Here is a 25,897-nt window from a genome sequence, read left to right as displayed (position 1 = left end):
GGTCACTCAGTCATTCATATCCCTCATCGAAAAATTCATCTTCGGAAAATCTTGCATGTTCCTAGCGCTCACAAAAATCTGCTCTCAGTTCATAGAATTGCTATTGACAATCATGTCTTCCTTGAATTTCATCCCTTTTTCTTTCTCATAAAGGATCAGGCCACGAAGAAAATACTCTACCGCGGTAGATGTGTTCGAGGACTCTACCCATTGCTTCCACAAGATCAAGGATCAAATAAATATGCCTACGGTGCTGTCAAACTTTCTTCAACATGGTGGCATGATCGTCTAGGACATGCATCTTTTTCGTTAGTTGAACATTTGCTTAGGAAACATAAGCTCCCGTTTGTTGGTGAGCTAGTGTCGAAACTATTTGTGATTCTTGCCAAAGAGCTAAAAGTCATCAGTTGCCTTATCCTATTTCCACCAGTGTTTCTACACAACCACTTCAATTAATTTTTTCGGATGTCTGGGGCCTGCCCCCAGTTCTGTTGGTAGACACACCTATTATGTAAGATTCATTGATGATTACAACAAATTCTCATGGATCTATCTTCTTAAGAAACGATTCGAAGTTTTTCAAGTGTTTCAAAAATTTCAAGCACTTGTTGAACGCAAATTTGATCGCAAAATACTTGCCGTTCAATCTGATTGGGGAGGGGAATATGAAAAATTAAATTCCTTTTTTCAACATCTTGGCATCTCTCATCACGTGTCATGTCCTCATGCCCATCAACAGAATGGCTGTGCTGAACGCAAGCACAGACACATTGTTGAGGTCGGCCTAGACCTTCTAGTCAGGGCCTCCATGCCCCTAAAATTTTGGGATGAGGCATTTCTCACAGCCGTACATATCATCAACATGCTTCCTAGCCGAGTGATAAACAATGAAATACCCATTGAGAGACTCCTTCATACCAAAACCAGACTATAAATCTCTACGAGTTTTTGGCTGTGCATGTTGGCCTAACCTTCGTCCATATAACAAACGAAAACTCATGTTTCGGTCTACTCAATGTGTTTTTCTTGGGTATAGTGCTCAACACAAAGGTGTAAAATTCCTTGATGTTTCTTCTAGTAGAGTGTACATCTCTCGTGATGTTGTCTTTGATGAAACAAAATTCCCCTTCTCTGAGCTTCATCCCAATGCGGGAGCACTCCTTCGCCAAGAAATTCTTCTTTTACCATCTCACCTATCTGGTACTAATCAAGGGGTTGATGACTGTGCTAATCATATGTTGACTAACCCTCTCACCCCTGCACCTGAGTTTCGTGATGATTCAGGGAAAAATAGCGAAGAAAATGGCGTTTTTGATTATGCCCCGGTCGGTTTGCTGCCTCCATATCACATGTGCCTCCCCGCGGGAAGCAGACCCCCCTCGGGATCCGCACAGCAATCTGGCGCGTCGGCAGTTGCTCGCACAGACACGGGTGGCGGCGCGTCAGGCGTATCCGCTCCGATCCCTCTGCCCACTCCACCGTGCCACGCATCGCCAGGTGTTGGGTGCGGCGCCACTAATGACGTCGTCCACGCACCGCGCCAATCAGGAGCGGGCGCCCCGCGGTTGGCCGCCCCACGTGCAGTGTCTCCTGCGCCCGTCTGTTACAAACGACGCGCGACAGCTGTGGTGGCCCCCACTCCCGGACAAACCGACCCGGCTGCTCCAGAGACTGCATCTTCATCACCTGTCGATGACGGCTTGATGCATCTGGCGCCAGCCACTGTTCCCGAACCAGCTGTACCACCATCTTCTGCCTCTCCGAAGCTGCCTCGCACACGGCTACAAGGAGGGGTAAGAAGACGTGTTAATTACAAGCACCTAACCAAGTATGGTATGGTATGCTCTACAGGTGAATCTGGTGAACCACACACGCTTGAGGAAGCCCTTGGCGATGAGAGGTGGGTACAGGCCATGAATGATGAAATCATGGCACTACATAAAAACAAGACATGTCATCTTGTTCCTCCACAACAAGGTAAAAATATTATTGATTGCAAATGGGTATATCGGATCAAACAAAAATCTGATGGAACAATTGATCACTACAAAGCTAGGCTTGTTGCAAAAGGTTTTAAACAACGGTATGGAATTGAATATGAGGACACCTTTAGTCCTGTTGTAAAGGCTGCCACCATCCGCCTTGTTTTATCTATTGCTGTTTCCAGGGGCTGGAGCCTTAGACAGCTAGATGTACAGAATGCATTTCTCCATGGCGTTTTAGAAGAGGAAGTGTACATGAAGCAACCTCCTGGGTTTGTAAACAAAACTGCTCCCTCTTATCTTTGTCGACTTGACAAATCACTATATGGATTGAAACAAGCTCCAAGGGCGTGGTACTCACGTCTCAGTCACAAGATGCAAACGCTTGGTTTTTCTCCTTCCAAGTCTGACACATCACTGTTTATCTATAATAGACACATCACATGCATATTTGTTCTGATATATGTTGATGATATCATTGTCACCAGTTCTTCAGATGAGGCCATTACAGGGCTCTTAAAAGATCTCAGTACAGAGTTTGCTCTCAAGTATCTTGGAGATTTGCACTATTTTCTTGGGATTGAAGTAAAGAGGCATGAACATGGTCTTCATCTCTCTCAAGAAAAATATGCAGCCGATCTGGTAAAAAAGGCTGGCCTACAAGGTTGTAAACCTTCACTCACTCCATTGTCAAGTTCAGAAAAATTATCTCTTGCAGAAGGGCAGCCCTTGAGTTCAGATGACAACACTAAATACAGAAGTCTTGTAGGTGCTCTCCAGTATCTAACACTTACCAGACCTGATATTTCCTTTGCTGTTAATAAAGTCTGTCAGTTTCTACATGCACCTACCACAGTTCATTGGACTGCTGCAAAGCGTATAGTAAGATATATCAAAAATACTCTCAATGTTGGACTTAGCTTCAATAAGTCCTCTTCCACATTTATTAGTGCCTTCTCAGATTCTGATTGGGCTGGATGTCTGGATGATAGACGTTCAACAGGTGGTTTTGCAGTGTTCTTTGGACCAAATTTAATCTCATGGTGTGCCAGGAAACAAGCCACTGTCTCTAGATCAAAGCACAGAAGCAGAGTATAAGGCTTTGGCGAATGCTACAGCTGAGATCATATGGGTTCAGTCCATGCTGAAAGAACTTGGTCCCAAAATTCCTCAACCACCATGCTTATGGTGTGATAATCTTGGTGCAACTTACTTATCAGCTAATCCAGTTTTTCATGCTCGCACAAAGCATATCGAAATAGACTTTCACTTTGTAAGAGAAAGAGTTGCGAACAAACAACTTCAAATCAGATTTGTGCATTCTCGAGATCAACTTGTAGATGGTTTTACAAAACCACTAGCTACAAGACAGTTTGAAGACTTCAGGCATAATCTCAACTTGATGAAGTTGTGATTATGGAAGGGTGTTAAACCGCAGCAATATCTTGGATAGAGATAGACTATAGGTAGTTGTTTAAACCTCTTATCTCATTGTGTATTCAAATATCTATCTCTAGCTTTCTTCCTCTCCAAGATGTAACTCTCTTCAAATCGTGTACGCATATCCAGGCTTGCAACCTGTTATATAAACACGCATCACGTTGCCCAGCAAGGGCAAGACGTTTCCGCAAGTTCGCACAAGTATATCCTTGGCTCGATGGAATTTCAAAAAATATTGTTCCCGATGTCCTATTGAAGTTGGACTTGAGCAAGATTATAGTTCAAAGTTCTGAACCTATCGAGTTAATGTCGGGAAACAACAAGCAGGATCAGATTCAGTAATACATCAGGCCTTTTTCTCTTCTTGCTGGCAATGATGCATGAGGCTTTGGTTCAACAATACATATGAATTTATATATATCTTCTTTCTCATGGCAGTCAATGGACCAAAAATGGGTAAAAGAAAGGAGATACAGTGCGCATTCACTGGCATGACGGCGGCGTGTTTAATGATATATAACTGTAATCGCAAATGGTATATGTTGAGTTTTCTGAAAGTATGCACTCGGCGGATGCACCTTGCTGAAAACTTGTATTACCTGTTGTATTTTGATTTTCTATGAAGCAAAAGTGTATGATGAGGATCACAGTGTAATAGACCACTGTATTAAGATGTTTTGTTCTTTTTGTGGAAATCTCTAGGGAATTTCCAGCTCCTGATGGCCTATGAATCTATGATGCACTACCATGCTGCCCTATATAAATAATACTCCCTCCGTTCGAAATAAGTGTCGTGGTTTTAGTTAATTTTTTTAATATTTTGAGTTGATGCATATCGAGTTTTTTACTGTATGTCAAAATTCATGCAAAAGGTTGAGGTTAGAACCGCGATTTTGTCGCTGAAAATGAATCTTCCACGTGTGCCATCTTCTGCACCAGGACAAAGCTCGAGGATATGCCCTGTGGTAGATACAACCGGTTCAGCATTGGATTGTCTTCTTCGCTTCGACAAGCTCCCATCCGAATGTTGGAGATTTGGAAGCATTGAGGCAGGATCAGTTGATTCTTCATCTTCATTGCCCACAACAGTCCAGTTAAACGTATTCATAACTTGCTCTCGTAGTTGGTCCAAGCATGGTTTTGTAGTGTCACTGGAATTTCATAGAACATCAATCTGACCGCTACGCTTTCGAAGCAGCATATTCTGTGTGAAATCTCAACTTCTTCCATCTTTGAATTCAATCCAGGCGGACATGGTGTTGAAATTGGTAGTGGGCTTTAGGCTTATTAGAGAATTTCAGAAAAATCTCCAAGGGTCCATGTAGGTGGTGGCATGACAAGGTGGTGGGAGTTTAGTCCCACCCCACTAGTGGAGGAGAGTTTGGACCCTTTATAAAGGTCTCTCTTCCACATGCTATTGGAGAGTGAGAAGAGAAGGTGCCCTCGCGCACTCCTCCTCCGCCGCCCGCCTCGCCACGCCTCGACGCGGGAATGAGCCGAGCTCATACCTACGCGCTTATTTTTGCCGGTCAGGAACGGAGAATACGTAACGGACACGGCACGATCCGAGACGTCGGATCGTGGCCTGTTACCGACTCGGACGTGGGTTCGGCCCACGTCTCTCCACCTAGCCGCCTTTATAAGCACGCGATCGCCTACCCTAGCCGTCACGAGAATCAGATCACATCTGCCTCACGCGTTCGTTCATTGACTGCTGCTGCCGCCGGCGACTCCGTCCCGTTTACCGCGTACACGGTCGACGGGAGAGCAGGCCTCCGAAACCTCGCCTCTCCGGTTCCTGTACGGGAGAGGGGCGATTAGGTTTTTGGGGAGCGATCACGCGACTGCTCGCCTCCGTCCGTCTGCTTCGTCTACGTCCGCGTCGCCCTCGTCATCGCCATGTCTTCACCAAGCGAAGCTGATCGTCTCCGCGAGAAGGCCGAAGCCGAGAAGAAGGCGGCAGAGGATACTGCCGCCGCCGCCGCTGTTGCTACGGCCAACTGGCCGATCGGAGGGTATGATATGTTTATCTCTCTCCTGTTTCTGTCTGCACTAGTAATACTACCTATATGCGTAGATGTTTCTGCTATATGTGTAGTACTTGCTAGTATACTCCGTGATCAGTATGTCATGAATCTAGTCAATGCCATGTTAGTAATTATTTCATGGATTAATATGCTCGGAAAATTGCCTATTTACTCAACAATCCAAAAACCTAATGTCTGTAGGAATTTTTCGAGTAATGGTTTTGCTGCTGCACTGAGACCGGATAAGTTTACCGGTACTTTTTTCAAGCGTTGGCAAACGAGAACCACCTTATGGCTCACAGCTATGAACGTGTTCTGGATAGCCGGTGTCACTCCTACGGAAACTATCACTCCTGAACAGGAGAAGATGTTTAAGGAGGCCACCGTCCTATTCCTTGGAGCAATCATTAGCGTGATCGGAGATAAGCTGGTTGATGCATATTTACATATGCATGTTGCCAAGGACTTGTGGGAGGCGCTCGAATCTAAATTCGGGGCCACCGATGCTGGGAGCGAGATGTATGTTATGGAGCAGTTCCACGATTACAAGATGGTTGAAAACCGTTCTGTATTGGAACAAGCTCATGAGATAATATGCATAGCTAAGGAACTTGAGGTTCTTAAGTGCAATTTGCCGGGCAAGTTTGTCGCGGGCTGTATAATTGCTAAGCTCCCTAATTCCTGGAGGAACTTTGCTACTACTCTGAAACATCAGAGGCGTGAGTTCTCAGTAGAGGACATCATCGATCATCTGAGTGTTGAGCAGAACTCGAGAGCAAAGGACTCCAATGGAAAAGCCGTGGAAAGCTCTTCTGCTGCCAATATGGTACATCAGAGGAACTTCAATTCTCACAAGCCTAAGGGAAAGAATTCTGTCCAACAGAATACCGACTTCAAGAAGAAGGGAAAGAAGCCCTTCAAGAAGAATAAGAAGGGAGATGGCTGCTATACTTGTGGTTCAGAGGAACATTGGGCGAACAAATGCCCAAACAAGTACAAGAAGCCGGCGCAGGACTCCAAGTCTGCCAATATGATTGTGGGCAACAATGAAAGTGGTGCATCTGGTACGGTAATTTACTTACTGTATTTACAGTTTGTCAGTCCACCGATTGGTGGGTGGACACGGGTGCAAATATTCATGTGTGTGCTGACTTATCATTGTTCTCTTCTTATCAGGCCACCGGTCGCGGGTCCGTATTGATGGGGAATGGCGCGAGTGCTTCTGTTCTTGGTGTTGGCACGGTCGATCTGAAGTTTACTTCGGGAAGGATCGTGCAGCTGAAGAACGTGCAGCATGTCCCCGCCATCAAGAAGAATCTCGTTAGTGGCTCCCTTCTGTGTAGAGAAGGGTTTAAGTTGGTATTTGAGTCTAATAAAGTAGTAGTTACGAAATATGGACTTTTCGTTGGAAAAGGTTATGAATGCGGAGGTCTGTTCCGCCTTTCTCTTGCAGATTTTTGTAATAAAGTCGTGAACAATATTCATTCGAGTGTTAATGAATCTGAAGTTTGGCATTCACGTCTTTGTCACATAAGTTTCGGTGTTATGTCGTGGCTAGCAAAACTGAATTTAATCCCAACTTTCACTTTAGCCAAAGGTTCTAAGTGCCATTCGTGTGTGCAAGCAAAGCAACCTCGCAAGCCTCACAAGGCTGTAGAGGAGAGACACTTGGCACCATTAGAACTCATACATTCTGATCTTCGTGAGATGAATGGTGTGTTGACTAAAGGTGGAAAGAAATACTTCATGACATTGATAGATGATTCCACTAGATTTTGCTATGTGTATCTGTTAAATACTAAAGATGAGCCTCTACACTACTTTAAAATCTATAAGGCAGAAGTTGAGAATCAACTTGAAAAGAAAATTAAACGAGTCCGGTCTGATCGTGGTGGAGAGTACTTCTCAAACGAATTTGATTCATTTTGTGCGGAACACGGCATTATTCATGAGAGGACGCCTCCCTATTCACCCCAGTCAAACGGGGTTGCCGAGCGGAAAAACCGTACTCTAACTGATTTGGTTAACGCCATGTTAGATACATCGGGTTTATCCAAGGCATGGTGGGGGGAGGCTATATTGACCGCGTTTCATGTCCTGAATAAAGTTCCTACAAAAGATAATGAGGTCACTCCCTACGAGGAGTGGTCGAAGAGAAGGACGACGCTCTCGTACTTAAGTACTTGGGGCTGCTTGGCGAAAGTCAATGTACCGATCCCCAAGAAGCGTAAGCTTGGACCAAAGACTGTGGACTGCGTTAATTTGGGATACGCTAAGAATAGCGTAGGCTATAGATTTCTAGTAGTGAAATCTGAGGTACCTGACGTGAAGGTCGGTACAATAATGGAGTCGAGGGATGCTACATTCTTTGAGGATATATTTCCCATGAGAGATATGCAAAGCACTTCTAGACAGGAATCTGAGATAACTCCTGAGCCTGCCATTCCTATGGAATACTATGAACAAACACATGATGAAAATCCTGAGGAGGATGATGAGGAAGCCCGTGGTAGGGGCAAGAGACAAAGGACTGCAAAGACCTTTGGTGATGATTTCTTCTTATACCTCGTGGATGATAATCCCACTTCTATTTCAGAAGCGTATGCTTCTCCAGATGCTGATTACTGGAAAGCTGCGGTCCGTAGCGAGATGGATTCCATCATGGCTAACGGGACATGGGAAATCACTGATCGTCCCTATGGTTGCAAACCATTGGGATGCAAGTGGGTGTTCAAAAAGAAGCTTAGGCCCGATGGTACGATTGAAAAGTACAAGGCTAGGCTTGTGGCCAAGGGCTATGCCCAGAAAGAGGAAGAAGATTTCTTTGATACTTATTCACCTGTGGCTAGACTGACCACCATTCGAGTACTACTCTCATTGGCGGCCTCTCATGGTCTTCTCGTTCATCAAATGGACGTTAAGACGGCTTTCCTGAATGGAGAGTTAAATGAGGAAATCTATATGCAACAGCCAGATGGCTTTGTGATAGAAGGTCAGGAAGGAAAGGTGTGTAAGTTGCTGAAATCTTTATATGGTCTGAGACAAGCACCTAAGCAATGGCATGAGAAGTTTAATACAACTCTGACATCTGTTGGCTTCGTTGTTAATGAAGCTGACAAATGTGTATACTATCGCCATGGTGGGGGCGAAGGAGTTATATTGTGCTTGTATGTTGATGACATACTGATATTTGGAACCAACCTCAAAGTAATTGAGGAGGTTAAGTCTTTTCTGTCTCAAAACTTTGAGATGAAGGACCTTGGGGTGGCTGATGTTATCTTGAACATCAAGCTGTTGAGAGATGATGAGGGTGGAATTACACTTCTGCAATCCCACTATGTTGATAAGATTTTGAGTCGCTTTGGATATTCTGACTGCAAAATTTGTCAAACACCATATGATCCTAGTGTGCTTATTCGAAAGTTTAAAGGCACAGCTATAGATCAATTGAGATTCTCTCAAATTATCGGTTCACTTATGTACCTAGCTAGCGCAACGAGGCCTGACATCGCATTTGCTGTGAGCAAACTTAGCCGGTTTGTTGCAAACCCGGGCGATGTTCATTGGCGTGCTGTTGAAAGAATTATGCGCTACTTGAAAGGTACTGTCAACCACGGGCTTCACTATACGGGATTCCCGTCGGTACTTGAAGGGTATAGTGATGCGAATTGGATCTCTGATGCTGATGAGATGAAGGCCACTACTGGGTATATGTTTACTCTTGGGGGTGGTGCTGTTTCCTGGAAGTCTTGCAAGCAAACAATCTTAACGAGATCGACAATGGAAGCAGAATTAACAGCATTAGACACATCTGGTGTCGAAGCAGAATTTCTTCGAGATCTTTTGATGGACTTACCTGTGGTTGAGAAGCCGGTTCCGGCTATCCTTATGAACTGCGATAATCAGACGGTTATTGTTAAAGTGAAGAGTTCAAAGGACAATATGAAGTCCAACAAATATATAAGAATGAGATTAAAGTCTGTCATACGTTTGAGAAACTCCGGAGTGATAGCGTTGGATTATATCCAAACGGCTAAGAATCTGGCAGATCCCTTTACTAAAGGGCTATCACGTGTTGTGATAGATAGTGCATCGAGGGAGATGGGTATGAGACCCACATGAGTTGCCATGGTAGTAACCCAACCTATATGATCGGAGATCCCGTGAAGTAGGACCTGGGAAAACAAGCCAGTGGTGAACTGAGGAGAGTAACTTTACTAACCCACTCCGTTGGAGATGCAATACTCTCGGATACTGTATGGTAGGATGACTACTATCTTAATGTGTTCTAAAGCTTATATGTAAGCAAGATGCTGTCCTACAGAGCGATCTTTGGAGGAACACACCTATATGAGCTTGACTGCTGGTCACAGTCTATGAGATTTGGGTGATCTCTAGTAAACTCATGAATAGGCCAGGAGTGTGACTAATATGCTCCACCCGAGGGGTCACCTTCGGCAGTCTAGTACTAGTAAGACTTGTGGTGAAGCTCCTTTACGCCAAACTGACAATTCAAGGCATAGTCCATTGTTCAGTTGTAAAGGGGTGTAGCTACTTGCTCTAGGTGAAGCTCAACCTTAACAGGTCTTCACTGAAATGCTGGTATATTAAAACAGTGATTGGAACGAGGGAACACGATGCGCCCTTGAGATCTGGTGGGGGATTGTTGAAATTGGTAGTGGGCTTTAGGCCCATTAGAGAATTTCAGAAAAATCTCCAAGGGCCCATGTAGGTGGTGGCATGACAAGGTGGTGGGAGTTTAGTCCCACCCCGCTAGTGGAGGAGAGTTTGGACCCCTTTATAAGGGTCTCTCTTCCACATGCTATTGGAGAGTGAGAAGAGAAGGTGCCCTCGCGCACTCCTCCTCCGCCGCCCGCCTCGCCACGCCTCGACGCGACGCGACGCGGGTTGCGGGAATGAGCCGAGCCGAGCTCATACCTACGCGCTTATTTTTGCCGGTCAGGAACGGAGAATACGTAACGGACACGGCACGATCCGAGACGTCGGATCGTGGCCTGTTACCGACTCGGACGTGGGTTCGGCCCACGTCTCTCCACCTAGCCGCCTTTATAAGCACGCGATCGCCTACCCTAGCCGTCACGAGAATCAGATCACATCTGCCTCACGCGTTCGTTCCTTGACTGCTGCTGCCGCCGGCGACTCCGTCCCGTTTACCGCGTACACGGTCGACGGGAGAGCAGGCCTCCAAAACCTCGCCTCTCCGGTTCCTGTACGGGAGAGGGGCGATTAGGTTTTTGGGGAGCGATCACGCGACTGCTCGCCTCCGTCCGTCTGCTTCATCTACGTATGCGTCGCCCTCGTCATCGCCATGTCTTCACCAAGCGAAGCTGATCGTCTCCGCGAGAAGGCCGAAGCCGAGAAGAAAGCGGCAGAGGATACTGCCGCCGCCGCCGCTGCTGCTACGGCCAACTAGCCGATCGGAGGGTATGATATGTTTATCTCTCTCCTGTTTCTGTCTGCACTAGTAATACTGCCTATATGCGTAGATGTTTCTGCTATATGTGTAGTACTTGCTAGTATACTCCGTGATCAGTATGTCATGAATCTAGTCAATGCCATGTTAGTAATTATTTCATGGATTAATATGCTCGGAAAATTGCCTATTTACTCAACACATGGTAGCGGTAAACTCACCGAAGTGACAGGACAAGTAATTGGAAACCTGAATAAACAGCAGTTCTTCACTGAAAAAAAATAAGGCCGAAGTAGTGAAAAAATTGTGATGAAACATATATGAATAAAACATATATATTCCGCTGCGCCACTCTGATCTAGTTGTGATTGTTTACGATATTCATATATAAATACACGCCAAGATACAGATTTGGCGAGGTATTTGCTAGACAGACAGCGATGGGAAAGTCTCATCTGTTCTCATGGAAGGAGAAGGAAACCGGTGAGGTGATGGATGTGGTTGCAGTTGCACGCGCACACCAGCTATGTGTGTATGCAACCGGCTGCATAGTTTGTGTGTGTACTCCCTCCGTCCATAAATAAGTGTACATATAAATTTATACTTAGTTAAATTTTTTAAAATTTGACCAACTTTATAGAAAATAGTAGCAATATATATGACATGAAAATAATATATTTAAAAACTTCATGTAAAAATAAATCTATTGATACTAATTTGATGTCATAAATGCTAGCATATTTTTGAATAAAGTTAGTTAAAATTTAACTAATTTAACTGACAGAAAAGAAAAAAGTGTACTTGTTACCGGACGAAGGGAGTATGCGGGACTCGCAGCAACCGGCGATCGCGATCACAGGATAGGATCACCCCCACCGCCTAGCATAACCTCGACCGCATATGCGTTCTCCATACTAGTAGTAGGTTTCTCCTCTGGACGACGTGCAAGGTGGAGCAATCTTTGGTGCTGCCCATTGATTCCAGCGGCCGTTCAGTAATTTTTTTTATAAACCGGCAAAAGATTTGCCACATATAGTAATTAAGGCAGAAAAAAGATGTTTTTGTTACAAGCCTGCAAACTACAAGGATGTTTCTCTTCAGTAATGATGGTCTCTAACTTTTTGGTCCCCGTGATGACCTAAACCCTAGCTTCGACCTTGATGTTGTTGAACAAGATTGTTTGCGGTGAGCACTTGTTGCGAAGACCTTCGTGTTTCGTTCATTCTGGATAGCCCAAGATATTAGCATGATAAGAAAGCCCGGGCCTTGCGATTTGGCATGGAGATTTTGGAGCGGTTGACCCACCAATATTTAAACGATTACTCAAGATGCCATATAGATGTGTCAAGCTGCTCAATATGCAGCCATTCATTGACCAAAGTCCAAAGGCGAATGGTAAATCTACACTTGTAGGAGAGGTGAGCATCTGACTCTTGCACTGTGTTGCAAAGGGTACAAAAGTCGCAATTTGGCCACCCACGCTTTGTCAATCTGTCGGTGGTCCAAATCTTATCTTGGATAGACAACCTTTAGGTCGCGCTCAGGCTTTCCACACCCCATGTGGCATCGGAGAGTATGTAGTGCCAATGACTTGAGCCAAGTAGGCGGTGGCCAACTTTTATTGCCCGTTCTCCGTGTGCTTCGAGATGGTCTCATCCCCGACTTGCTCCTCATGATGGAATCCATGGATGAGAGTCAAAAGGTTTATGAATTTCCTAATGTGCTCCAGAGTGAAGTTTATTGTGATCTTGATCTTGGAGATCCGTGCATCATTGAGGAGTGCATCCTTGACCTTTCCATTTTTCCTTTTAGAAGCCTCAAAGACAAGGGGCGTGATTTTCTTTCATTCCAGTCTTGTACCCAAGGAGCTTCCAGAAAAGGGTCCCCGATCCATTACCAACCGTGATTGTTGCGCATGTGTAGAAGAGGTTTAGGTCCATCTCGTTGCAAGGGTTCCCCATGCCAACCCACATTCTTGTTAATTCATTCCACTCGAACCAAGGCCATCTTAGTCTTTAGGCTCTCGCAAAATTTGTTGTGTTTAGAACTCCGAGATCTCCCTTCTCAAAAGGACGTCATACCATGTCCTAGTTGACCTTGCACTTGGCACCGTTCGTCTTGTCCGCTCTGGACCAAAGGAAAGCCCCTCTTGATCTTGTTTGTGTTTTGTAGGGTGCTGAGGGAAACAATCAGCGATGTGATGTAGCAAACCACTTGTGATGAGAGTGATGATTTGACAAGCATGATGCATCCTATGGTGGTGATGTTGTTACCCTCCCAAAGAATGAGCTTGGCCGCGCTACTGTAACTTAGCAGTAGCGTTCTTTCTAAAGGCGCACTACTGCTAAGCTTCCGTGTATAGGGCTTTTGTTAATACCGAATTGAGGCAAAGAAGAAATCAACGTCGTGAAAGTTGTGGCAAAAAATACAAAAATAATGAGCGTGTCATATCATGATGAAACTTTGAAAACACATGAATAATTCTACAATGTTTGCCACACAAAAATATTATATATTTAAACAGAATTCACTTTTTTGAGTTTACTGTTCATGGCAGGTGTATGTGTGGTTACGAACAACAGCGGACTCGTCTTCAGGAAAAAAAAACGAACTTTGCTACAAGTACGGACGTTTTACAGGATTTTTACAGGCAAACCCGAGGTGGATTGTTTTGATTGATACTTAGATGAGGCGGCCCACCCTAAGAATCAGGGAGAGATTAGTGAGGGAATAAACGTATCAGTCCATAACCTCCTGTAAAAGAAATCCGTAGGTCTAGCATTTAAAAAAAAAAACAGCAGAGCAGAGGACTCTCGTTGTGGCTTGGCATATTTTTGCCCAAGCCCAAAGCTATTTTCTCGTTGTCGAGCGTCGACTCGTACATGCATGCATGCCTGGTCCGCCTTCATCAATCAAATCATGCGTTCAAAGGAGAAAAATAAAATCATGCGTCCGTTGTTCTTGGACGGCACTTTGCGCATGCATGCATGCCAATTGGTAGGATATACGTAGTACTCCACTATACGTATTTCTCCCGCTCCGCTCGGAATCGGAGGGAGGCAGCCACTGCCAAATCGAGTCCATCTCTGCCATTAATCGGCCGGCCGGTGGTGAACCAGTCGTATCCGTCGTCCGACTCCGACTGGAACTGGAAGTGGGAGTTGGTTGGGCAGTACTATAAACAGACAGAGGAGGCAGGTAGGGTTGGCCCGCCGTCGCCGTCGCCCACGCCGCTGGGCCGCTCAGCCAACCCCAGCAACCCACCGTACACTTCCAAATCCCACGCGCATACCACTCGCCCCGGCCGCCCGGCGTCATCGGCCGATCGATCCCCGCGCGCGCGTCCATCCATGGCGCCGCGCACAGCAACGGCGGCGATTCACAGGTTCCCGCCGGTGTCGGCCTACGACGCGTCGGCTCGCGAGCGGCGCACGGCGGCGTCGGACCTGGACGGCACCCTGCTGGCCTCCTCCTCGGCGTTCCCCTACTACTTCCTCGTGGCGCTCGAGGCCGGCGGCTACCTCCGCGCCCTCGCGCTGCTCCTCCTCGCCCCCTTCATCCTGCTCCTCTACACCGCCTTCTCCGAGCCGGCCGCCATCGGGCTGCTCGTCTTCGCCACCTTCGCGGGGCTCCGGGTGCGGGACGTGGAGGCCGTCGCACGCGGCGTCCTCCCGCGGCACTACGCCGCCGGGGTGCGCGCCGACTCGTGGGAGGTGTTCCGGGGGTGCGGCGCCGGCAGGCGGGTCGTGGTCACCGCGTCGCCGGCGGTCATGGTCGGCCCGTTCGTCCGCGAGTTCCTCGGGGCCGAGGTCGCCGGGACGGAGCTCGGGACCTGCTGCGGGCGCTTCACGGGGCTCATCAGCGGCGGGGTGCTCGTCGCCGGGAGGAAGAGGGAGGTCGTCCAGCGGCTGTTTGCCGGCGGGGACATGCCGGACGTCGGGCTCGGCGACCGGGAGAGCGACCACGACTTCATGGCCGTCTGCAAGGTACTCACTGAATTCGATTCAACCTTTCTTCATTACAATTTCTTCAGTGTATATTGAATTGATAACTGGTAACATCTAATTCGCAAGAAATTGAATTGATTTTTTGAGTGCTCAAGGCATCAATGTCATTATCTCATCTAGTAAGTTTTTGCTTGTGGTAGTTGGACTTGCAACAAATTGTGTGGTTGCCATCTTTTGCTTACCCTTTCCAGAGCACCTTTGGTGTCCCTTATTTTTCCTCCATTTTTGCACTCTGGCTTACTTTTTTTTTTTTTGCTTGTTTGGCAAAGAGTTCTTGTTATCTGAGTGCTCCATCTTCATTGCTAGATTATGCCAGTTGCTAGTAATCAAATGAAATTAAATCAAATCGAATCAGGCCCGTCTCAGTCCTGTTACATATCGCTTTGGAAGGAACAGGGACATATTACTGTTGAATAGTCATTACCTACTCCACTAAATCCCGTGCAGTATAAATTATGCTAAAAATTATATGCTTTGTTTGATAAGTACTATAATAAATTATGCTAAAAATACTTGGCATCTGATTTGTTTCCCGTGCATGCACATATGCAGGAAGCATACATGGTGCCCACGAACAAGCGCGCGCCCCTCGCTGCCGCCGACGCGCTGCTCTCCCGCGTCGTCTTCCACGACGGCCGCCTTGTCCGCCGGCCAGACCCGGCGCACGCGCTCTTCGCACTGGCTTACCTCCCCGTCGGCTTCGCCATGGCCGTCCTCCGCATCCTCATCAGCCTCCCCGTGCCGGCGCACCTCGTGCGCCACACGTACCGCCTGACCGGCATCCGGCTCGCCGTGCGCGGCACGCCCCCGCCGGCTCCCAGCAAGGGCTCCCCGGGGTCCCTCCTCGTGTGCAACCACCGCACGGCGCTGGACCCCATCATCGTGGCCGTGGCGCTGGGGCGGCCGGTGACGTGCGTGACCTATAGCGTGAGCCGGCTGTCGACGGCCATCTCGCCGATCCCGGCCGTGGCGCTGGCGCGGGACCGGGAGGCCGACGCGGCGCGCATCGGCGAGCTGCTGGCCTCCGGGCGCGACGTGGTGGTCTGCCCCGAGGGCACGACGTGCCGGGAGCCGTTCCTGCTGCGGTTCTCGGCGATGTTCGCCGAGCTGACGGACCGGATCGTGCCGGTGGCGCTGGAGGCGGCGCAGTCGACCTACTATGGGTCGACGGTGAGGGGGTGGAAGGCCTTGGACCCGTGCTTCTTCTACATGAACCCGCGGCCAGGGTACAGGGTGACGTTCATGCCGGCGCTGCGGCCCGAGGAGACGTGCCGCGGCGGCGGCGGGCGGAGCGCTGTTGATGTGGCCAACCACGTGCAGGCGGTGATCGCCAAGGAGCTCGGGTACCGGTGCACGACGCTCACCAGGAAGGACAAGTACACGAAGCTCGCCGGCAACGATGGCACGGTCGCCGACGAGGGCAAGAAGTTTGCGTGAACTGTCCAACTGTATATAGATATTAGTCGCGATTTACGGATCAGCGTAGTGGTGTTGTTTCTGCTCTTTAGACCAAAAATTCAATTACCACAGATATCTACTCCCCTGCTTTTCCCCTGCTTTGCCAAATTCACTTACTTAGTCTGCACATTGTTGACAGAAACAGCAAACATGAACATCAAAATAGATAGAGTCTAGATGGAAATTGGTAGTTTCCGTTCTCACTTATTAGTTCCACAGTTTCTACTACAGAGCTTTTTTCTGTAACTTTCATTTGTTCCACAATTTATGAATTGATATAGGAAAGTAAACAAATTATTCATGACTAATTAACATTACGTGATATAGGAAAGTAAACAAAATAGCACTCACCCTACACATGCATATAAACATAATACGACAGAGTACTAATTAGTTGTTAGATGTAAATGCAATGCGCCTTAAACCTTTTTATTGTAAAAACGCACATAAATTTAACTGTATTTTTTAAACTGTGACGGAGGGAGTATCATCATTCCAAACACCTCTGTCCTATCAAGGTCATTATTCCGCATTCCACCCGGGAGCTCCCAATCAAAGCAGTAGGCAAGGTTGGCAAGCACAATCTCTACGGAAGCCATGCCAAAGTTTATCTCGGGACATATCCTTTGCCGGGCTCCAAACGGCAGTATCTCCAAATCCCTTCCTTTGTACTCCCTTCGTTCCTAAATATAAGACCTTTTTAGAGATTTCAATATATACAAGATACGAAGCAAAATGAATGAATCTACATCCTAAAATATGACTATAAACATTCGTATGTAGTTTATAGTAGAACTAAAATGTCTTATATTTAGGAAAGGAGGGAGTAGTCGGGAGACACGGCATCCTTGAACATCTCAGGTACAAACTGCTCCGCATCAGCCCACGATCCGAGGTCTCTATCGATGGCCCACACGTTGATGATGACGCGGGTTTCAGCAGGGACTGTGTAGCCGTTAATGACGCACTCGTCCACGGAGAAGTGCGGGAGAAGGAGGGGCAGCGGCAAGTGTAGCCGGAGCAGTCTCCTTTAAAAGAGTAAATTGTTAAAAACTATCACATTTTGCGCAACCATGTCCAGTAGCTACCACAATACAATTTTATGCGGAAAGCTACCAAAATCTACTTAATCTGTGGCAAAAAACTACCAAAAGTTATAACTGCCCAATTTTAGCTCTTTTAACCGTTTTTCTGACAATGTTGGCTCACATGTCAGGTGCCAGGCTGGCCACCTTTGACGCCCCCACGCAGACGGCCGTTAACGGCGCCCGTTCTGCGACGACAGGAACCCCATGTCCTGCTCGAACACCTTGCACGCGTTCTGGTGCAGGTACCATTTCGGCAGCACCTTCACCAGCGGCGAGCTCACCGTCGACCCGAACCGGACGAGCAGCATCGACTTCCCCTGCCCGGCCGCCCGGCACAGGAACTGCGCCGAGAAGCACTGCTCCTTGCTGTCCTTGTCGACGAACTCGAGCGTGTTGGAGAGCACGCAGGGCGCCTCGAAGCGGAGCAGGTTGTCGAGGTGCGGCGCGCGCTCGCGCCACCAGTGGCTGGCGAAGCCCCAGGCGGTGCGCTCGGCGACGTCGAAGGCGAGTGGTTGCGCGTCCTCCCGCTTGGCCGTCCAGTCGGTGCGGTGGTGGGAGATGGGCACGTGCGCCGGGTCCATGAGGTTCTCGAGCAGGATGGAGTGGTCGTAGGGCAGCTCGTGCACCGTGGACAGGTCCGTGAACCCCGGCCGCGCGTACGGCTCGAACCACGGCGGGCTCGCCGGCGACATCCACACCCACATCACCCCCTGCGAGTCCCGCACCTCGTAGTTGCGCGCGCACGCGTTCCGCGGGATCTTGGCGCCCTCAGGCAGCTCCATGCACAACAATTAAGTGTTGATTTTTCTCATGCGTTCGTGCTGATTCATGAGTGAACTTATTCAGAAACAAGTGCAGGATGTGAGACCTGTGGGATCTTGACGCACTTGCCCTGGTGGCCGTCGAACTGCCATCCATGGTAGAGGCACTCCAGCTTGCCGTCGACGAGCTGCCCTTCTGACAGCTTGGCTAACCTGCAGAGTACCCGTCGGCCATGTTTGGATCGTGTGATCAGTTACAAGATCGGAGCTACACAGTATTACAAGATCAGTTATAAATCATGGTGGTCTCTGATCTGGTTTCATTTCATATGCTGGAATGGAAATTGATTTCTACGTTTTGATGCACGAAATGGGCTATTGTTATTCTGAATCGAGATGAATACTGAGTTACTGACACGATCACTGCTCGAATGACTGAAGACTAGTGATCGAGCGCGAAAATTAACCGGGGATTATCAGACAGAGAGAGCCGATGATGGCTGGCTGGCATGGCATGGCAGGCACTCAGGTCATGCATACCTGTGCGGGCATCGGTCCTCGTGGCAGCGGAGCACGCCGCCGGCGTCGCGGTAGAGCACGAGCTGGCGGTCCAAGACGGTGAGCGGGAGCGCCGCGTCGTCGGGCACCTCCTTGGAGAGGTACAGCGGGTACCACTCCTCCCGCCAGTCGTACCTCCCGACCGCCTCGCTCCCGTCCTTGGGGAGCAGCACGCCGGCCTCCTCCACCGCCGTCGCCCGGCACCTCCCGACGGCCCGGCTCCTCTCACTCCTCCCCTCGACCCCGACCACCTGCCACCACACGCCGCGCGCCGGGATCGTCGCCGCCGCCGCGAGCGGGCGCCGTTAACGGCCGTCTGCGCGGGGGCGTCGAAGGTGGCCAGCCTAACACCTGACATGTGGGCCAGCATTGTCAGAAAAACGGTTAAAAGAGCTAAATCGGACATTTATAACTTTTGATAGTTTTTTTTGTCATAAATTAGGAAGATTTTGGTAGTTTTTCGTATAAAATTGTATTGTGATAGCTACTGGACACGGTTGCGCGAAATGTGATAGTTTTTGATAATTTACTTCCTTTAAAACGGCTTTTAGGTATGGCATGCCGGCCAAGTCATCCGCCATGACCATTGGTTCTTGTCCCTGACCTCGGCTTGGAGTTTGGCCATGAGGTGCGGCTTCCGCATGAGCTCGGCCATGGCGAACTCCAGGACCACGTAGGACGTGTCCGTGCCCGTGGCGGCTACAAACATGTCCTGCATCCAGGGATTTCATCTAATCAAATACGGAGTACTCCATATGGAGAACATTAAGAAGTGCTAGTGGAACGAAATTTTCTCCACCCTCTTGGAATTGAGTCACGTGATTGCATGCGTACGTACGACGAGAATGGCCTTGAGGTGCTGCCTGGTGAGACTGTACTCGTGTTGACGAGCGAGGATATATAAGGTCCAGGAAGTCTGCCTGCTCATCATCTTCTTCTTGCTGCAACGATCCAGCTTTGGCTTTGGTTGCATGCATGGTCGTCGATGATCCCGTCCAGCTTTGGCTTTGGTGGCGATGATCCTGTGGAAACAGATAGCAGCCACACAAACATTTGTGGAATTGTATATAGAGTAGGATAGATAGACAGACTTACCATATGTCACCGAGGACGATGCGGTTCGGATTTTCCGGCTTCTTCGCCCGATGATTACTACTGTCAATGACAACGAGGCCATGTTGTCAATTTTTCACTATTACCATATTTTTGAGAATTTATTAATTTATTTTGAAAGAAAAATTGAAAACTTGCTGGATCGTCATGCTATCTAGCATGGTGTCCTAGCCCTAGAGGTCATGCAAAATGACCACTTTTTAATATACCATTAAAATGGAGACATTTTATGTCAAAGTGGGACGTCCTCCTTACTTTCACCCACCCCTACCACCCATCTGCCCTTTTACAAACCCCAACACCGAGGCAGATTCAAATCCGATTTTCCAACCGTGTAACAAGAGAGGTCTCACAAGCAAGCGATGAGGACCAAGACACCACCCAAGGCCACGCAGAGCGGGAACAAGGTCCCGCTTTATCCCCGATCACTCCGATTCACCGTGGATGGCAGTGGCAGTGGCGGTACCGGTAGCAGTGATGACCTGGGCTTTGCCGGTCTTGGTGGAGACGAACTTGGCAGTGGTGGTGGATGTTCTGGCGCTTAACCCTCTGGGTGGTGATGGTGGTGAGTGTCCCGACTTCTATCTTTTATGCTTATCTATTATGTTGGCGTAGATGCTTATGTTGTGATGATTCGACTTATATTGTGATGATAATACTTATGCTGTAATGATATTCTCAATTATCATGTGTTCATAATGATGTTTTTGTGTGATATATATGTGTTGTGTATGTGTATTTGATTATATGTGTGTTATGTACGTGTATTTGGATATATATGTGCTTTGTATTTGAATTGAATTCAAACAGGAAATACAAAAAAAAGACAGAAGTTATGCCAACGGTAAGGTCCATTCAACAAACTAAATGTCATTAAAAATGAAGAGTAGTTATGAGGAGTCAAATTCCAAACATCGCGAAGGTGTGCACACTTTTATAGCCACTTGAGCTAACAATTGTTGGTGGACAAGTTGAAGCTATATCATCAAAATACTAAGTACATCGGAAGGTACGTTTTTTCAAAAGCTTTGACATTGGTGAAAAAAATGTGAACAAATTTCTTTAAAGAATGCGAATAATCTTTGAAAATCATGAAAAAAAAATTGGAGTTGAAAAAACCTTTTAGAACATGAACTTTTTTTGTGAAGTGAATTTTTTTGAAAAATGTGTACAAAGTTTTCAAATTCTTAACAATTTTTATTTTTTTAGATGTGATGAATATTTTTAAATATACAATAAAATTTTAGTAATATACATAACAGTATTTAAATACACATTGAACATTTCTGTGATATATGCAAATAAATTTAAAAAAAACACATTGAATTGTTTTTTCAAATACGCTGAACAATATTTAAATACACATTGAACACTTTTGTGACAAATGCTACCCTGTACATTTTTGACTATGCATAAATACTTAAAAAATACATATACATTTTCTTAATATGCGGTGAAATTTTTTAGAATGTATGAAATAAACAAAAAGATTCGAAAAACACAAAAAATAAAGAAAACAGAATGAAAACCCATAGGAAGAACCAAATCTGAACACTATTTCCAAAATTGTGAAGAAGCTCCCAACAATTGATGTTGTACACAAATTGCAAACCAGGTTTGTTTTTTAAAAAATTATCAACTTTTTCAAAAGCAACTTTATTTTAAAAATATAAATAGATAATTCGAAAAGGAAATATTTTAAATAATTCTAGAACATTCAGTGAAACTATAAAAAATATTTGAAAATGAGCATTAGTTTTGTATTCAAAAAATATTGCAAATTTTGAAACCGGTTTCAAAAAGAATAAGGAAGTTTTAAAAGGGGAAAAATAAATTAACGAAAAAAGAAAGAAAAAAAAATAGAAAAGGAAGAAAATACGTATAAGCCTTGGCCCAACTGGGCGATAACATCGCTCCGGTTTTTTGCCTGTTAGGCCCGTCCCAAGCATCGCGGATTTGAAAAAAATTCAAAGGCTTTGAGAAAATTTTGTAAAAGTCGAGGAGAGTTCTTACATTTGGAAAAAGGTTCACAAATTTGAATAAAGTTCGCAAATTTTAGAAAATATTCATGAATTTGAAAGTTCACAGATTTTAAGAAAAGGTTCTGATATAAAAATAATTTGTTAATTTGAAAAAAATAAAATATAATTAAAAAATCAGAAGGAAAACAGAATGGACAAAAATAAAATAAAAATACGTCATTTCAAAATTGCCCCTGTTTCTATATATATATGTAAAATATTTGGGGCACCTAGGTGCTGTTATGGCAAGTCATATTCATTAGTGCATGACATCTTATCAACGAAATAATGTATTTTTATGTTTTTATTGCATGTACTAATATATTAAATGGTCAATTATTGCTTTCCAAAACAAAAATAGTTTGAAAATTCATACATGATTCGTATATGTCTACATGTATCTCACATTTCCCACGTAGACCGTGATATGTGTTAGTGGGTATTATATCAAACGAAAATATGTATGTGTTGGTGTTATACCCAATGAAAATATACACATAAATCTCATATATTTAATTAAATATGTTTTGGTGTTATATCCAATGAAAATATACATATAAATATTCATATATCATTGTAAATTTACACATAAATATACACATGAATATGCATACCTTAATGTGAATATACAAATGAATATGCACGTGTTGATGCTATACCCAATAAAAATGTACACATAAATATGGTACATGCATGTATCCGAGATATCTCGTGTATATTTTCTTAGACCTTGATACAAGTTAGTGATTATTATACCTAATGAAAAATATGTATGTGTTGGTGTTGTACACAATGTAAAGACGTATGCAATAGTGTTATACCCAATAAAAATATGTATGCACCTATCATACATGGCAATAAGTATGATTAATAATTAATTACAATTTTCTATCATGAAAGACAATTAATGACATGTATTAATTAGACATGCAAACAAATAGAAAACTAATAATGCAGGCATGCATGCAAAATCTAAACCAATCTTAACATTGAAATCTACTACTCCCTCAGTCTCAGTTTACAAGTCCGACACATGTATCTAGGTCGTCAATTTGACCAACTTAATGAGAGGCATATATAACAAAAAGTATATCATTAGAAACTTTAGATGTTCTATTTTCTAATGATATAATTTTTATGTTAAAAATATATTTTATATAAAACAAATTGATGATCTAAGTACACGTGCATGTCTTCTAAACTGTGAGGAAGGGAGTATAATTCAATGACATCTAGGTAAGGAGCCTGGGCACTTAGCTGCCCCAAATTACAAAAAACATGCATCAAATTCATGTAAAAAATGTAAAGTTGAAGCAATACATACGTTGCAAGCGTTTTGTCGAACACCTTGTGGGTGCAGAGCGACAGTGGACGGCCGAGCGCTCTTCGTCGGAGAAATGGCGCCCGCGAGGGGCGGCAGCGACTAGAGGGAAACGGAGGAAGCAGCGGCGGCACGGGTATAGGCCGGGGATGCGCCGTCGAGTCATCGGAGCAAATGGGCTTGGCGCGGGTGGCGACGGCAGCGCCTGGATCCAATGGTGGGTGGATGACGCACACGAATCATCAAGAGGAGTCGTCGTGATCCGTGCGTCACGTTGGACGGCGTCAAGATGGCGGCTGTCCCTCTGGCAACGTCAAGAGGAGTTGTCGTGATCCGTGCATTCGCGACGGGCAGAGTGAAGACGGCAGCGATCCCGTTGACGGCGTGAAAACGAAGTCTAGGGATCGTGCTGGGATGGAGGGGAGTATGTTTTTTTTGTCTTTCTGGTTTTTTGGGTGCGTGCAATAGATACGGTGGTGGGTGGTATGGAGACGAAATAAAACCAGACGAAAGAATGGGACGAAAAAAACCATGAAAGCTATTCAACCAACTGAACATTTAGGAGTAGAATTTTAGGTACAGAATAAGTATATAAATACTGAAGTGGCAATCTTCAAAATAGGCAAATTTCAGAACATACTACAAGGTTAGCCGAGCAACAAGCCGCTGTCCACAACTCCTGTGCAAAGATACGTAGCAACATCTCCAGATTGGCATGCGTTTGTCAGTGAAACTTTGAGGATTGCACCACTAATATCTTCGACATTCCAACGTGACTTGTTCCAAATCATGCAAACTCATCCGTTTTGTGTTGAACTCGTACTCCAAATGCCTCCTAGTCATATGATTCTATTACTGAATCTCACCATGAAGGCATCAACCACAAATGAGCTCTATTGGCCATCATATATTGGTATACACATTTAGCTACTGTATTTTCTGCATCCAACCTAATAGTGACAGCTATACAAGAGATGTTTCATGATGGATCACACGAAGGCCAGAAGCGAAACTATGAGACTAGTGATGGATCACTATGTATGTAGTAACATGAGTAGTGCAAGCATTTACCATGGGTCGCCTAGGACACATTTCCAATGCTTCAATTCGAAAAGAGTAGCTCAACATGAATTCCAATTTTGAGTATTAGCCCATACTAAAGAAACATAGTCAGATGTGTCTAAGTGGAGCCGTACTAGCAATGTACGCTTGGTGTGGAAAAGGCTGGAAGCGTATGCTCTTAGCAGGGACGCGTGCATGTTTATATAGGCGGCATAAGCCGAAGAGATATACATCAAAAGATGGTTTAATATCAATCTACTCTTATCTACAGTTTAAACACAACGGGATAGAGAGAGATCCTAACCTACACGCACGCCTATACGTGTTATACAAGTCACGTATAATACAAGAGTTATATCGTCTAACATCCCCCCTCAATCACAACTGCCTAAGTTGAGATTGCGAAGAAAAACATCCAGTTGCCGAGCTGTTAATGGTTTAGTGAACCGATCCGCCACTTGATCACCAGTAGGAATAAACCTGATATTCAACAACTTGTTGGCACCCCTTTCGCGAACAAAGTGATAATCAACCTCAATGTGCTTGGTGCGAGCATGAAAGATAGGATTGGCAGACAAGTAAGTAGCACCCAAATTATCACACCAAAGAGATGCTGCTCGAGGATGAGGCACACCAAGTTCTGTCAACAGAGTTTGTACCCAAATGACTTCAGCAGTTGCATTGGCCAGTGCTTTATATTCAGCTTCTGTACTGGAACGAGAGACAGTGGGTTGTTTGCGAGCAATCCAAGAGGTAAGATTACTACCAAGAAAAACTGCAAAACCTCCTATGGAGCGGCGATCATCAGGACAACCAATCCAATCTGCATCTGAAAAGGCACTAACCAGCATAGAATCTGACTTACTGATACGGATAATGCGTTTAACCAAGGACCAATGAACAGTGGTAGGAGCATGTAAGAACTGGCAAACTTTGTTGACCGAAAAAGAGATGTCAGGATGGGTTAAAGTCACATATTGTAAGGCACCAACAATGCTTCTGTATTTTGTAGAGTCTTCATCACAAAGAGGCTCACCATCATAAAGAGATAATTTTTCTGCTGTTGGTAGAGGAGTGGAAACAGGTTAGCAACCTTTCATGTTTACACGTGTAAGGAGGTCTACCAAATACTTGCCTTGTGAGAGAACAATACCATCTCGAGTAGGGTTTACCTCAATGCCGAGGAAGTAGTGAAGTGCACCGAGATCTTTGAGGGCAAAGTCCATACGAAGATCTTTTAAGAGAGCATCAACCGCTTGAGCAGAGGAACTAGTAACAATGATATCATCAACATAAATAAGCATGAAAATTGTGACTCCATGTCTGGAATAGAAAAATAAGGAGGTATCTGCTTGTGAAGGATGAAATCCAAGGGACTGAAGTTTGGAAGACAAACGAGAATACCATGCCCGAGGTGCTTGTTTTAGGCCATAGAGTGCTTTGTCAAGCTTGCAAACAAAAGTAGGTGACTGTGAACTTTTATACCCAGGTGGTTGTCTCATAAAAACATCCTCTTCCAGAACACCGTGTAGGAACGCGTTCTTAACATCGAGTTGTCGCATAGGCCAATTACGAGACACATCAATAGACATGATTAAACGAATGGTTGCAGCTTTGACAACTGG

At 45.6% G+C, this 25,897-nt stretch overlaps 1 protein-coding gene across 1 annotated transcript; it reads left to right on the top strand.

The window, feature by feature from the left end:
* The first annotated feature begins 14,075 nt into the window (after nucleotides 1-14,075).
* Nucleotides 14,076-16,421, top strand: LOC123402297 (glycerol-3-phosphate 2-O-acyltransferase 6-like). The gene is made up of 2 exons (XM_045096198.1): nucleotides 14,076-14,869; nucleotides 15,443-16,421. The coding sequence occupies exons 1-2, from the start codon at nucleotides 14,234-14,236 to the stop codon at nucleotides 16,325-16,327; spliced, it is 1,521 nt and encodes a 506-aa protein (XP_044952133.1). The 5' UTR covers nucleotides 14,076-14,233; the 3' UTR covers nucleotides 16,328-16,421.
* The last annotated feature ends 9,476 nt before the right edge of the window (nucleotides 16,422-25,897 follow it).

The sequence above is a fragment of the Hordeum vulgare genome, chromosome 6H, assembly GCF_904849725.1.
Source record: "Hordeum vulgare subsp. vulgare chromosome 6H, MorexV3_pseudomolecules_assembly, whole genome shotgun sequence".
Lineage (NCBI taxonomy): Eukaryota > Viridiplantae > Streptophyta > Magnoliopsida > Poales > Poaceae > Hordeum > Hordeum vulgare.
The sequence above is the reverse complement of the archived record's forward strand: the minus strand, read 5'-3'. Positions and strand labels throughout refer to the sequence as shown.

Coding starts and splice junctions, on each gene's coding strand:
- LOC123402297 (XM_045096198.1), top strand. CDS start 14,234: ATGGCGCCGCGCACAGCAACGGCGGCGATTCACAGGTTCCCGCCGGTG. Junction 14,870..15,442: donor ACTTCATGGCCGTCTGCAAG/GTACTCACTGAA, acceptor GCACATATGCAG/GAAGCATACATGGTGCCCAC.